At 45.3% G+C, this 14,917-nt stretch overlaps 1 protein-coding gene across 5 annotated transcripts; it reads left to right on the top strand.

Moving 5' to 3' along the window:
- The first annotated feature begins 2,556 nt into the window (after positions 1–2,556).
- C1QTNF8 (C1q and TNF related 8) lies at positions 2,557–13,816 on the top strand. Of its 5 annotated transcripts, none has more exons than XM_079952906.1 (6): positions 2,557–2,900; positions 7,724–7,897; positions 7,958–7,985; positions 9,855–9,938; positions 11,325–11,562; positions 13,057–13,816. In XM_079952906.1, exons 4-6 carry the CDS (start codon positions 9,906–9,908, stop codon positions 13,602–13,604), a joined length of 819 nt encoding a protein of 272 aa, XP_079809032.1. In that variant the 5' UTR covers positions 2,557–2,900; positions 7,724–7,897; positions 7,958–7,985; positions 9,855–9,905; the 3' UTR covers positions 13,605–13,816. The 5 variants fall into 5 exon arrangements, with proteins under 5 accessions (XP_079809032.1, XP_079809030.1, XP_079809033.1 ...); XM_079952903.1 differs by having other exon boundaries at positions 2,558–2,900; positions 9,846–9,938; XM_079952905.1 differs by having other exon boundaries at positions 2,558–2,900; positions 7,653–7,897; positions 9,846–9,938.
- The last annotated feature ends 1,101 nt before the right edge of the window (positions 13,817–14,917 follow it).

Here is a 14,917-nt window from a genome sequence, read left to right as displayed (position 1 = left end):
ACCCATGTTGGCAGTGCCATTTTTGCTGAATTTTCCCCAAAACTAGCAATTTTGCAAAAAACAACAACAAAAAACCTCAACAACTTTTCTGTCCAGATTTTCACTGTTTGAAATATGGCATCATTAGAATCCAGTTTCACCCAGACCCCAAGATTTGCCCTTTTCAGTGTGCTTCTGAGTCACTCTGTGTTCTCTCCATTTCAAGTTCTGTTTTGGGTTTTGAGCTGGTCTGTATGAAACAGAGCTGGATGTTCTTCATCTGCTATATATGTTGAAAAGTGGTCTGTCTATCCATCTGTTCTCCATAGGTTTGGCCACCTCTTTATATGTCATTGCCAAGCTGCAGGGAGCAGTGATTGTTGATGCTTGGAAGCCGATCACCATTTTGAATCAAGATGGCAGACTGAAAAGTGACTTTGGCATGACTTTGGCATCTCCACCTTTGGAGATATCACAAAGGGTTTCTAAGGTGGGGATGGACATCTTCATTGATATTTGGATGGTGGGTATCATTTTGAATCGAGCTGGCATGCCAAAACATGACTTTGTTATGACTTTGCTGATTTTTGGCCTGATGGGTGCAAACTCATAAATTGTACTACCCATTAAAAAATTAATTCACACAAAATTTTGCCAGGGGAAGGGACAACAGAGGAAGGAGAGCAGAGGAAGACGCAGACGTTATAAATGTGAGCAAATGCAGTTATGTATTCTTAGTCTTTGTGTGAAGATATAAATCTATTTCTTTTTATTGAGAAAGGGCAAATTAGACGAGAAATGATAAAAGTGTTTAAAAATTATGCACGACATAAGTGGAGAAAGGAAAGTTCTTCTCCTTCTTTCATAACAATGGAACTCATGAGCATCGAATGAAGCTGAATGCTGAAAGATTCGGGACAGACAAAAGAAAGGACTTATTCATGCAGTGCATAGTTAAACATAGTTAAACTCACTCCCCCAGGAAGCAGTCATTGCCACCAGCTTGGATGGCATCAAAAGAGAATTGGACAAATTCATGCAGGAGGCGGCTACTAATGACTACTAATCATGATTGCTATGCTCTCTCTCCACAGTCAGAAGCAGTAAGTCTCTGAATATCAGTTGCCGGGAATCATACATGGGCTGTTGTTCCCCAGAGGTTATCCACTTTGAGAACAGAATCCTAGGCCATACGAGTTTGGGGTCTGATCCTTAGACCCAGGGGTCAGCAAACTTTTTCAGCAGAGGGCCGGTCCACTTCCCACAGACCTTGTGGGGGCCCAAACTATATTTTCTTTTGGGGGGGGGGGCGGGGAATGAATGAATTCCTATGCCCCACAAATAACCCAGAGCTGCATTTTAAATAAAAGGACACATACTACTCATGTAAAAACATGCTGATTCCCGGACTGTCCGCGGGCCAGATTTAGAAGGTGATTGGGCCAGATCCGGCCCCTGGGCCTTAGTTTACCTACCCATGCCTTAGACCATTGATTGGTTCATCGTGGGCTGGTTCCAGGTTCTTGCTATTTTGTGCGTGGGATTCAATCACCTCCCAGAAAATTCAGGTTGTGCCGCTAAAGCATATTCGGTGCTTTTGCACAAGAATCCTCCTGAACCTCCCCCCTCCCCTCCAACTTATTGCTGTAAGGAAAGTGACAGCAAAATGCATTAGCCAGTGTAGGGTAACAATAATCTGATTTGACAACACACAACCTCCTTGCAGACAAATCAGGTTGAATGTGCAGTAAACAGGTCAACTGGAAGTGACCTACACCAGTATCCTATGTAACTGGCAGATGTTCCTCAAGGAATCCTGATGCTTGAGATCCTTGTTTTTAAATTGGAAGTGTTAAGGATTGAGATGGGACCTTCTGCATTCAAAGCATATGCTCTACAGCAGTGGTTCCCAATAACATAAGTACGGCGGGGCCCCTAGTTTTCAAAAGTGAAGTCACGGACCCACCTTTACTTTTGAAAATTCTAATATCCCTGTGGTAGTTTTTGTTATGTGAATGGTGCTGCAGACCCCCTGGGTGGGTTACGTGTGTGCATGGACAACCAGTTTGGAACCACTGTTCTACAACATAAGGACATAAGAAGAGCCTATTGGAAAAGTCCAATGGCCCGTCTAGTCCAGCATCCTGTTGCACCTTGGCCAGTTAGAGGCCGATGGGAAATCTGCAAGCAAGACCTGAGTCCAACAGCACTCTCCCTTTCTGTGGTTTCCAGCCACAGACATTCAGAAGCATCCTGGGTAAGGCACAGAGGTAAAGCTATAGGTTTCATGGAATAGATGGTTTGCAGGAGGAGCTCTGAAGGAAGAGCAAGAGAAAGCAAGCGGTGTCTTCATGGGGCAAAAGTCTACAGCTGACCTCAATCCTACACTTAAAGTTCATAGAATGTATATTCTCAGCTCAGCGCTGATCCGAGACTCCAAAGCACATTGCATGGTTGGAAAGTTCACTCCCTTGCCAAAGCCAAGAACATCTGTCGATCACATTAATAAATTCTTTTGGGAGGAAAAGTGGCCTTCTAAGTGATGCTAGTTTTCAAAGGAAAATGAATTCCACGTGTCTCCCCCTTGTCCATTTGGATGCAGAAGACGTTGGTCTGCTTAAGTTTTCAGCCTCCTCTTTTAACCCGAAGATGCAGAAGCTGAACCCACAACATCGTATTGGACGTGTGTGCAAGCAACTCCAAGAAAATCATCCTGAGAGCTGCTGGCCATGTGAGGCCACAGAGTTTCATAAGAAGTTGGCTTGCTACCCAGTGTTTCATTTGGATACCAGGAAGGGCGCTTCTAACGGTGGGAGAAACCACAAGTCTGATCCCTGAATGAACAAGGGAGCACTCAGATCTCCAGGCTGAGCAAAGGGCAGCTAGGAAGCTGAGGAGAAAGGAGTTTTTGAGTCACAAAGGTAAGTTGTGTGACACCCGAAGTAGTGATATGCAACAGAATGAAAGCTTATGCCAAGGAATTCATAGGGGTGGCAAACTGAGAAGGTCACCAGTTTGGTTGCTCAAGTTTTTGAGTTTGAAGTGTTACAACAGATTGGGGGAGAAATTGATCTGTTACTAGGATCGGGAGAGAAATTTGACTCTGTTCCCAATTTAATGAGAAACTAGCTAATTCATACTTCTTGAACCAATATGCGAACCAAGATATAATTCTTTGAAATGCACTTTTATCCAAATTTTGTGATGTAGTGGTCCAATCAAACAATGTGTACAGCCATGCATATTTTAGAGGAAAGCATGCATAAAAATGTATATATTGGTGAAAATAACATACAAAAATGCATTATAGTAGGGGATGTTGCCTGCAACAAAGTGTGCCTTAGTCAAAACTGGATAGAAAAAAATGTGTATTTTTAGGAGAAATATGCACTCAAGTGCTGGTGAGTTTTCACGAGAGGTTTTTCAAACTGCTGTGGAAAGGGGGGGGGGGCTGGATTTAAGATTGGAAAAATGAGAAACCAAGAGAAGCTGACATGAACAGACTTGTTCATCCCTGTGACCTGTCAGTGGGGTAATTGTGGCAGTGATGACGTCTTTCCTGGATTGATCTGGACAGAGGTGCAAAAATGGGCATATAATCCAGGTGATTTATTCATGGAAGATTACATTGGTATGATATTTTCCTTTCTATATGGAATAGTTAAGCCTGTTTTCAAGACATGAAATGAAATCCCCTAATATCACAATTTTTCTTTTCAATTTCCCCTGATATATGTATTTTTGCCCACATTGCCTGGCTGAAGAACTGCACTGCAAAATTGAGAGAAGTGTGACTACTGAAGGGTGGCTGAGTTTCATTTCACATTTAGTTTTGGAGAGTGCAGATTATGTAGGTTTGCCTTTAAATGTGAACTGTACCGAATGTCTTCCCCTATCCCTACTCCTGACATGAATGGGGGTGGGAGGTGAAGGAAGAAGGCAGATTCCATCCTGGGCCCTCTTCTTGCTGATCCCTATATACTACATCAGCCACTTTGCCAAAGACAAGATTGGATCAAGAAGGATTTGGGACGGTTGCATCCTAGATAGATAGGGGGAAGTCTGCTGGGTTTCCCCCACCCTCTACCGTGCAGCAGAAAGCCTGTCTGGATCAGCTGAGCAACCATTGATGGAATTGGTTTTCTGCCTCATTACATCAAAGCTGCATAGACTGGTTCTGGGTTCCTGTTGCGTCTGTCTGCGGCTCTCGTCACAGCAAGCCTCCCTTGCACCGGGTGGTGATATCGACTTTCATGATCAATGCCATGCTAATGCAGTCACACGAAAAGAGCAGCCCTGGGTAGGGAGGGGAGGGGAGGCTCTCTGCTGAATTCTTCTGAACTGCTGTTGGCAAGGATTCCACAGGTGCCACCCTCACCCTCCGAGCCAGGAGCAATGACCTGTTGTTGCAGATTTTCAGAGTAGTATTGCGCTCTGGTAGAAGGAGGGGAAGTTCTTCTACCTGAGGGTCATAATATCCTGTCCCCTCTAGTCCTAGATGCATTGCTTTCTGCTATAGGGTTGCCTGATTCCAAGCAGTGAAAATCCAGAGGTGGAGGAATCTGTCAATTTCAGTTTCTCACTTTCTCCTTTTTCCAATTTTTTCCCAACCTCCCCTTTCCAGTTCAGTTCTCTGCATTTGTGTGTGTGTTCCTTAAGCGTTGTCTGCATTATAGGGAATAATTTGCATATTACTGTGACTAACAGATACATTTTTTTGCAGGACATTTGTCCAAACACAATGCATTTAAAAAAAATATTGTTATAGATGGGGGCGCGACCCCCACTTAAACTCTAGAAATTAATAAATGATAGGATTTTGATTATTTGGAGTATAGAAGGGAAGACTGGAAGCCAGTGGAAAAATACAGGATAAGCTTGCTTTCCAAGCCAGGGCTTCACTTGGGATAGAAGCATTAACATGACAAAAAGTGTTGATGGCCCACCAGAAAGGAATTCTTGGGCCTGGGCAGACAAAGGTTGCCATGGTGATGTGGTGTGTGTTTGAGGTGTCAGGAAAAGAGATGCATTAGAGCAAGGGGTGTTAGGAAGAAGAAGGGAGAGAACAGACAGAGATCCATCTTGGGTGGGCAGGCTGAAGGCTGGCTGGGAGAGATGCCTTTGCCTCCAGTGCTGCACTGCTGTGGGGGACAAGGTCTGCTGGAAATGAACATGCTGTAAGATCTGGACTCCCTCCATGCAGACTGAAGGTGTAAATAGGTGAATAAACCATATTTCTTAAAGCTATGATAGCTGCCTCTGGGTGAGTGCCTGGATGGAACCCCCTGGAACCTTGCTACTGCTCGGCAGAGAGTGGGGGTGGCGCCCAACTTCTGTAACAATATGCTATTTTCACTAATGTATGCAATCTTATGTGTGCAGGTGGCGCTGTGGTCTAAACCACAGAGCCTAGGACTTGCTGATCAGAAGGTCGGTGGTTCGAATCCCTGCAAAGGGGTGAGCTCCTGTTGCTCAGTCCCAGCTCCTGCCAAGCTAACAGTTTGAAAGCACATCAAAGTGCAAGTAGTTAAATAGGTACCGCTCCGACGGGAAGGTAAACGGCGTTTCCGTGTGCTGCTCTTGTTCGCCAGAAGCAGCTTAGTCATGCTGGCCACATGACCCGGAAGCTATACGCCGGCTCCCTCGGCCAATAAAGCGAGATGAGCGTCGCAACCCCAGAGTCGGCCACGACTGGACCTAATGGTCAGGGGTCCCTTTACCTTTACCTTATGCATTCTTATGCACACGTTTCTCTAATATATGCAACTTTGCACACATTCGAGGAAAATTAAAGCAAATCTGATTTTGCATCAGATTATTAAATCTGACTGTGCATCCACTTTCCCTTACTTAGGAAAAGAACAAAAAGTGAGGGATCATCGCTAGCCAATACTTTTGGCTGGAAATGGTATGAAACCCAGGTTTCCCCTTTGCCAGGAACATAACTGTAATGGAAAGAGCTCTGCTTCTGACTCAACGGGAATTAAAAAAAAACTTAATGTGCTGAGATGATGATTCAGCTCTCTGTTACAGCCCAAGACAGCCCACTAGGGTTGCCACCCTGCCTTCTGGTAGGGCTCCTGTGCTATTAACAGCTGCATGACAGGCAGAAATTCAACAGGCAAAGCTTTCCCCAAGGAGAAAATATCTACTTGTGCTATGACTGTTGACAGTGCAGGATCCCTTGCCTGATGATGAGGGGAGAAAACTTACATTATCTTCAGAAGGGGAAATATTTCCTTTCTGGGTGTTCACACTGTTGCCTCAGCAGAGAATAGAACAGATAAGCATAACAAACATTTAGCAGGGGACATTGCTCATTTTCTTGCCATGCCAAGATTCACCTTCTGATTTCTGGTCAGCTGGCAACCATAGTTATGAAGGGGGTCTGTTCACGGGGCAAAATGGGTCTGCAGCCCCCTGCAGCCTTTGTGAACTCACGCAAACAGGGCTTCCAGTGTGGCTGCCCCTGTTCTGTGGGGATACAACAGGCACCCACTGTCTGCGCTTTCTGGAAACAACTGAAGAGTGGCTGGGGCAGGGTACTACTACTACAACTAATTCTGTTCTGACAAGCTTTCCTAGCTGGACGAATGGGTCTCTGCCATGGGCATCCTTTGGTAGCTCGCTCTATCTATCTATCTATCTATCTATCTATCTATCTATCTATCATCTCTCTATCTCTCTATCTCTCTCTCTCTCTATCTCTATCTCTATCTCTATCTCTATCTCTATCTCTATCTCTATCTCTATCTCTGTCTCTGTCTCTGTCTCTGTCTCTGTCTCTGTCTCTTTCTCTGTCTCTGTCTGTCTATCTAAGTCAGTGTGGTGTATTGGTTAGCGTTAGAGTGTCAGACTAGGATTTGAGAGACCAGGGTTCAAATCCCTACTCGGCCATGAAGCTCACTGGGTGACCTTGGGCCAGTTGCTGCCTCTCAGCCAAACCTACCTCACAGGGGTATTGTGGGGATTAAATGAGGAGGAGGAAATCATGTCTTCTACCTTGAGCCCCATGGAGAAAAGAGCAGGAAAAGAAGAGCAACGCACACACATTTCTGTTGTTTTTTTGTGTTCTTTTTATCATTTTTATTGTACATCACCTTGAGATGCATTGTGTAAGGCGATTAATAAGAAAATAATCATAATACATACTACTATGATGACTAATTATTATTATTAATTATTAGTATTTTGCATGCTTAATGTCACATCTTAATTTGGCCCTCAGGCAAAACCTGGCCATTCATTGCATGTGTAGAACTGCTGTTTCTGTTTTTATTGTGTAAATCACTTTGAGACATCTGAGTGCAAAAATGTGACTAATAAATAATGATAATTATACATTACAATGATGTCACAATAATGCAGGAAATCTGTGCCTTTTCCATTTCTATACCCTCTTTTTCCATGCCTTCCTATATATACCTAAATATGCAAGGTTGTTGTTATACAGCCCTTTTAGGAGGATTTCTAATGCCTCATTACGATCCTAGCTTAGAAATACAGTTGGGAAGGTGAAAAGTGAGCTTAATAGTTGCATGGTGTGTGTGTGTGTGTGTGTGTGCATATAATAAAAATGGGCAGCTGCAGCCACCAGTTCCCAAAGATCCTTGAACCACCACTTGTTTTGGCTACTAACACTATCAAAATGTCTCCAAATCATTTGGAGGCAGAAGGTCTTATATCAGCAGGATGTTCCTAGAAGCAGCAGAAAACACTGTAAACACTTTGACCATTGTTGTAGCTGCACTTCTTTTCTGAAGTCAAAGCTTCCTTGCTGAAATCTCCATCCCTTTTTGTGGCTCCGACAACACAGTGCTAGAGAACCAACGCCAGTCTGCCCAAACGCACAGAGGAAAGCGACCCCAGTCCACGGGAAGCTCTGAAGCCAAGAGGAAGACGGAGTGAAGGAGACAGCTCTGTTTCCTCTGGAGGGGTGGTGGTGATGTCACTTCCTCCCCATCAGTCCTAAGGAAGAACCTTCAGATCTCCCATTCCACAGCAAGGTAACCTGGGTGGCTGATGGGTGTTGTAGTTCAGAAGGTCCTGGAAGGGCACCATGTTGGGGGGAAAGGGGAGGAGCCCCCGTGTCTCCTTCCCAATGCCACTGCTGCCCCTGTCCACTGGCCAGGAGAAATTGGGCGCCCCTGGGGTCAAAACAGAAGCCATGATAGCTTTAGACATTCTGGAGCTTTCCTGGGAAAATTGGGGCTGTTGAAGCGTATTCCCTTGCCAGAAACCCTGGAGAGGTGTTGCCAGTCTGTGTAGGAAATCCTGAGCAAGTTGGACCAATGGCCTTACTTGGCATAAAGTGGATTACTTTGTTCCTAAGAACAGAAGTCACCACAACAAAAGACAAGTACTTGCCAGTTTCAAATTAACACCACTATCGATTTTAGAACAACCCTGCTGTGTTTCCTGACTTTGCAATGAAAAAGCTCCCATAATCTTCGAGCCAGCAATTGGTCTGGTTCCCTTTTCCTCCACTTCAAAGATAAGGATTTCTTCTCAATAACACGATCAGCTTTGAGTACTCCCAGAGAAATGTAATCTCGGTCTTTCCTTTTGGAAGGCAGAGATGGCCCCTGGCCATCAGCTTAGCTCTTTAACTCCCTCTCCAAGCCTTTCTTTGACTCTTTCTTGTGCCAAGGGGAGAGAGACCTTAGGATTCGTTTGCTGGATCAGGCCTAAAGGTGCCCCAGTTTTTGCCATAGGAAGCTGCCTTATACCAAGTCAGACCCTCGCTCTTTCTCAGTATTATGGGTTTGAGTTTTTTGCTCTTTTTTCATGTATGTTGTGCTTTTGTATTATATTTTTCTGTTGTAAACCACCCTGAGATCTGTGGATGAAGGGCAGTATACAAATTTAAATAATAATAATATTAATAATACCACTGAGCTCTTGGATGTGATGCCATTGCACTCTGAGTTTCCCCACCCCTGAAAGTAGCAGACCAATGAAAAGAGGTGGAGGTGAGAAAACTCATAATGGAAAGATGTCCTGTCATGTACTCTGTTACTAAATACTACCGAGAAGAGGACATTCGGGGCTTCTCTTTCCCATGGTAGCAACACATCAGCCACAATGCCTTGCTTGGACTGCCACAGGAAAAAAGTACCTAAGAGTATGAAGTTGCAATTATGTCCCTATATTCAGCTATGAAATATTGTGGGGCATGTGTGCAGTATTCTTATTTCCTTATCGGGAAGCAGAGTCTGAAAAAAGGGTGATTTTTTTAAGATAGCGGGGGGAAGGGGTACCAACGTTTCGGATTTTTGAGCAAGTGCCATGAGGGCCACACAGCTCTTATAACTTCCACTATAATTTATCTGAGACATGAAAATCACATAGAGCTGAAAGTGGGAGAGGGAAAGAGGGCCACTTTCCCAACTTTCTCCTCTATGTACTTTTCAAGAAAGAAAAAGGTAGCCATCCTCAAGCAGGAAGACAGTGTGTGAGTTTTGCTCAAACATGGGTGCCAGAAAATAAATCGGGGTGCCAGTGTGACCACTTGTGCCATGTTGGTGACTCTTGGTTCAAGGTCACCTAGAGAGCCAGTGTGGTGTTGTGGTTAAGAGTGGTAGACTCGTAATCTGGTGAACCGGGTTCGCTTCCCCGCTCCTCCACATGCAGCTGCTGGGTGACCTTGGGCTAGTCACACTTCTCTGAAGTCTCTCAGCCCCAATCACCTCACAGTGTTTGTTGTGGGGGAGGAAGGGAAAGGAGAATGTTAGTTGCTTTGAGACTCCTTCGGGTAGTGATAAACCGAGATATCAAATCCAAACTCTTCTTCTTTTTCTACTGGAGGTGAAATTTGAATGGGGGACTTAACAGGCTCCCAATATGAATTGATGATGTTTTCTCAGTTTCTCTAGGACACCCTCTCATAAAACTTCAAGGACAGCCAAGCTTTTGGATCGTTAGTAATGCCACCGGGGAAAACAACGAGCTTAAACTGGGTGAGTTCATGGCAAGTAAAAATGACTATCACTTCACCTCTGAAGGATCTGTATCTGCATATAACGGGGACCCTGAGAAGCACAGTAAGCTGAGATGTTATCTGTACTAAGCAATGTTTGTTCTGGTATGGTGTGAGTATGGTGTGATGTCCTTGAGCTCCAGAAGCTCAAAAATTAAACCTCAGCAGATGCAAGGCCTGCTTTCTCAAGGAAAGAAACAATATCAAATATTATTTGACCCTCCCAAAAAGGGTAAGAAAACAGGCAGATGGGGACTGGTTGAAGACAGGCTGAGACTGGTGGGGCAGTGTCCCTATTTGGCCTCATGGACCAGTCTCCACACATAATTCCACATAATGATTTGAACTCACAAGCCAAATCTTTGACTACAGATGTCTAGCGTATTCCTGCTAATGCCCCATGACTGCTTAGCAGGTGATCCTCCAAATCTTTGCTGTTAAGGAGGAAGTGGAGGAAACTAAACACAGTGACTTCGGGACTAATAGAAGGTGTCTTTATTTTCCACAACAACCTAATAAGCCAAAATATGTGTCTCAGACCCCAGGATGCTTCCTTTCACCCATCACTCTTTTTACTACCCCGCATCGTTGAAACACCCATCATGGTGAGTAAATAGGGCTTTGATCGGTTTTTGCCATGTTCAGACACTGCAGGCCCGCTGCACTCATCCATCATTTTATATACAGGTAGCTGCAGCAGATAAATGAGACTGTGGGGTGGATGCTTCTCTGGCAAAATAGTTTAATAATAGATTTGATGCATTTTCTCTTTTCCTACCGATCTTCTTCAGCTGCATGCGAAGCAAAGGTGTCATAAAACATTTTTTTCCAAAAAAAAAAAGAAGTCCTGAGCTGAAAAAGGATCAGGCGCGTTGTGGAAGAAAATAAGTTAAAGCAGTGCTTTTTTCCTGGGGGTACGCAGGGGTACGCTTACCCCTAAACATTTTGTGAATCTTTGTACTTTTGTCCATTTACTTTGTTTATATTTCCCCAATTTGAGCTATAAAAATGGTGATTTTCCTGAGTCAAAATGAGAGTACCCCTAAACATTTTTTTAGAAAAACAGCACTAAGTTAAAGCAACAGTTTTTTGTTGAGTTGGAAAAGCTTCAGAAAAGGGCAACCAAAATAACCCCGCGGTTTTTAAGCAGCAGACAAGGAGATACAAAAAGGCTGCCAAAGGAGCACAACATTAAAAAAATTAAAATTAGCCATAAATTCAGGACAGCCAGAAAGAAACCACCACCACCACCAGTTGTTGGCGGGGTCCCTGTTTCAGCAAGATGCCTGCAAAGCAAGCGTAAGTTAGGTGGCCCTGAGTCCCTTCCCTCTCCCTGGAAAACATTTCTTCCTTCTCATTTGGCTAGTTCAAGATGAGGGTGCCCCTTCTCCTGCTCCTGGCTTCTTCTCTGCACGCCACAAGACCACTGGGTGAAAAGGCCTTCCCAAAGAGAGAGGCCCGGAGGGTTTCATCATGCGTGCGATGCTGCGGGCCGGCTGAGCAGCCCAGCTCCATCACCGCTTCCCGCTACACTCGGATGACCAGCGACTCCCTCCATGCCATGCCCAGGATCCAGCCCACCATCAACATCACAATCTTGAAAGGTAAGCAGCCGTCCAAGGTTAGTCCTTCTTCCCTGCAAGAGTCGCTTCACGTGGGCACATTTATCACTCAATGTCTGCAGCATCCAGCGATGAAGCTAGCGTGTGTGAATAGCATTCAGAAACCATAGATATTGATTATTTATTGATTTGCAACATACTTTTGTTAAAAAACCTGCTTTTCAACACCCCCATCTCCCTACCAAAGGCTTATGAATGTCAATGATAAGACGGTCCTTGCCCTCCGTCTTATAACTGAAAAGACACAGCACAAAAGGAAAAAGGCTTTGGAGGGAGGAGGCAGAGAAAGCAAACCCAGGCACTGTTTCTTAGTTACAGAGTTCTTATAATGACCAGTTGGAAAGGAAAAGCACTCAACATCATTTTAGATGTACCCTTTTTTTCAGTGCAACTGGCTAATCTGGTGATGGATGGGCGTTCCTGTAGGGGCCGTCCTCATGACTTAGCTACCTTTACCTTCATCCCTTAATTCCGTCTCCCAGCTGAACAACGTCTATGTATTTACCTAAAAGTATTATCCTTAAGTTGCTTTTTAGGGCTTTGCCCTCACAAAGTGATACACAGCCAAGAGCAAGAGAAATTATCAAGATATAGTAGTAACGCTGGCTTGGATCCAGAATATTTTAAGGAGCTTTTCTGTAGCACCCAGGCTGATTCCAATCTCAGTAAAAGATAGCATTGAAGAGGGATATATGCAGAGCTCAAATACGAGGCCTGCAGAGATCTACTGTGTGTGCATGCCAACTTGAGCCATCTCAGCAGTGGGCACCCAGAAGGATTCCAGAAGCAAATATCAGCATGAGGGCATGTATACAGGCAAAGGTGGCCCTTCAAATAAACTATAGATATGTTTAATACCACTTGTTCAAAATCCATTCGTTATTGGCATCGCCCCTTACTTCACATGTGCCAAAACTGAATTCTAGCTTTGCAAATTGGCTCCTGGATATTAAAAGATTCAGAAGGTACTTCTTCACTCAGCACATAGTTAAACTATGGAATTCACTCCTGCAGGAGGCAGTGGTGGCCACCATCTGGGATGGCTTTAAAAAGGGATTAGACAAATTCGTGGAGGTGAAGGTTATCAGTGACTCTTATCCATGATGGCTGTACTCTGCCTCCTTTGGCTAAGCCTGCAACACTTCTGAATACTAGTAGCTGAGAAGTGCAGGAGGGGAACGTGATCTTGTGCTCAGGCTCTGCTTGTGGGTTTCCCACAGACAACTGGTTGGCCACTCTGAGAACAAGAAGTTGGACTAGATGGGCCATTGGCCTGATCCAGCAGGCTCTTCTTATGTTCTTGCCTGGCCTCCATAGAATCATAGAGTTGGAAGGGATGCAAATGGTCATTTAGTTCAACACAACAATTCAGGAATGCAGTCAATCTTTTGTCCTGGCCAGATACTCCTACCCTCCAGCCCACAACTACATGGCAGATAAGCACTTTCACAACCTGCCCTCTCCTTGTGCCCTCAGGTGAAAAAGGTGAAATGGGAGAGCGAGGAATTTCTGGCCCGGAAGGCAAAGCGGGTGAACGAGGCCTTCGTGGTCATAGCGGCCAGAAAGGGCAAAAGGGCCACATTGGGCTACCAGGCAACTCCTGCAAGCAACATTACGCGGCCTTTTCTGTGGGCCGGCGGAAACCCCTCCACAGTTCTGACTACTACCAGCATGTCACTTTCGACACCGAGTTTGTCAACCTCTATAAACACTTCAACATGTTCACGGGGAAGTTCTTCTGCTATGTGCCGGGGATCTACTTCTTCAACCTCAATGTCCACACCTGGAACTACAAGGAAACCTACCTCCACATCATGAAGAACGACAACGAGGTGGCCATTCTCTACTCGCAGCCCAGCGAGCGGAGCATTATGCAGAGCCAGAGCCTCATGCTCGACCTCCTCGAAGGGGATGAGGTTTGGGTGCGGATGTTCAAGCGGGAGAGGGAGAACGGCATCTACAGCGAGGAGTCGGACATCTATATCACCTTCAATGGCCATTTGATTAAGCCGGCCGTTGAGTAACGGGCTCCACGTCTAACATAGGATAAGTGGTCCCACCTGTTCTCTCGAGGGGGCATGTCCATGAACTGCTTACCTACATGGGGTCCAAGAGAAATTTGGAAGGGTAACCCATGAACAAGTGCTTTGAGGCTTGCTGTTTCCACCAGGGCCTCATCTGCACCGTAAAGCAGTATCATACCACTTGAGAGAGCCATGTCTTCTCCCAAGGAATCCTGAGAGACCCCATTTGCCTCCATTAGCTACAGCACCCAGACTTTTCAATTTGATTGTCCCACACTTGTTTGTTGTTGTTACTGTTCTGTTTGTTTTATATACCTTAAACTTGATGTAAAAACTTAATTTTAAAAATAATAATAATAATAGGTGTTTCCTAACACCTTTCAGCCAATTTATCAAAGTATACGCCCCATGATTCTTTGGGGAAAGACATGGCTCTTTAAAGTGATTTGATACTGCTTTAAATGTATAATGCGGATGGGGCCTAGTATTGTGATAAACAGACCTGGGGCAGGATCTCTGGGCCTTAAATGCAGTGGTGGGGGAAATGACATTTGAGGTTGTGTTTTGCAGGATCTCCCCCTTTAAGATGTCCCTGCGGCGGGGTGCGCTCCCGCTGCTCGGTCCCAGCGCCTGCCAACCTAGCAGTTCGAAAGCACCTCTGGGTGCAAGTAGATAAATAGGGACCGCTTACCAGCGGGAAGGTAAACGGCGTTTCCGTGTGCGGCTCTGGCTCTGGCTCTGGCCAGAGCAGCGATGTCACGCTGGCCACGTGACCCGGAAGTGTCTCCGGACAGCGCTGGCCCCTGGCCTCTTAAGTGAGATGGGCGCACAACCCCAGAGTCTGTCAAGACTGGCCCGTACGGGCAGGGGTACCTTTACCTTTTTAATGAGATTATGATGGGAACTTTAGGGTTTAGGCTGCTTGCTTAAGCACGTTCACTTAAGAATAAATTAACAATGTGTGAGCATCTGACTGAACTTCTTCACTGACTCAGGTAAGAGAAGTGTTTTGGAAAGGTTTCTGAAAAGTCAGAGGATGGGTGAGGTAAGAGGCTGGCACTGGTCTTTCTGTGACAGGTCTGGAGAGCCTCAGGTTCTGGGGTCTGAATGCAGCCCTCCAGGCCTCTCTGCCTGGCCCTTGGCACCCTCTCCAATCCACACTCCTTCTCAGGCCGCACCACACACTGGTCCTATCCCACCCCCTTCTTGTAGGCCTTATCCTGGCTGGAATATGTCCATGACCCTTGCCCCTCTCGCTTGACCGCATGGAGGACAGAGAGAGATGCGTATGAAGAAACCTCTGGCAGTCGTGT

The sequence above is a fragment of the Podarcis cretensis genome (genome assembly GCF_951804945.1).
Source record: "Podarcis cretensis genome assembly, chromosome: 14".
Lineage (NCBI taxonomy): Eukaryota > Metazoa > Chordata > Lepidosauria > Squamata > Lacertidae > Podarcis > Podarcis cretensis.
This window is presented reverse-complemented; position numbering and strand designations above follow the sequence as displayed.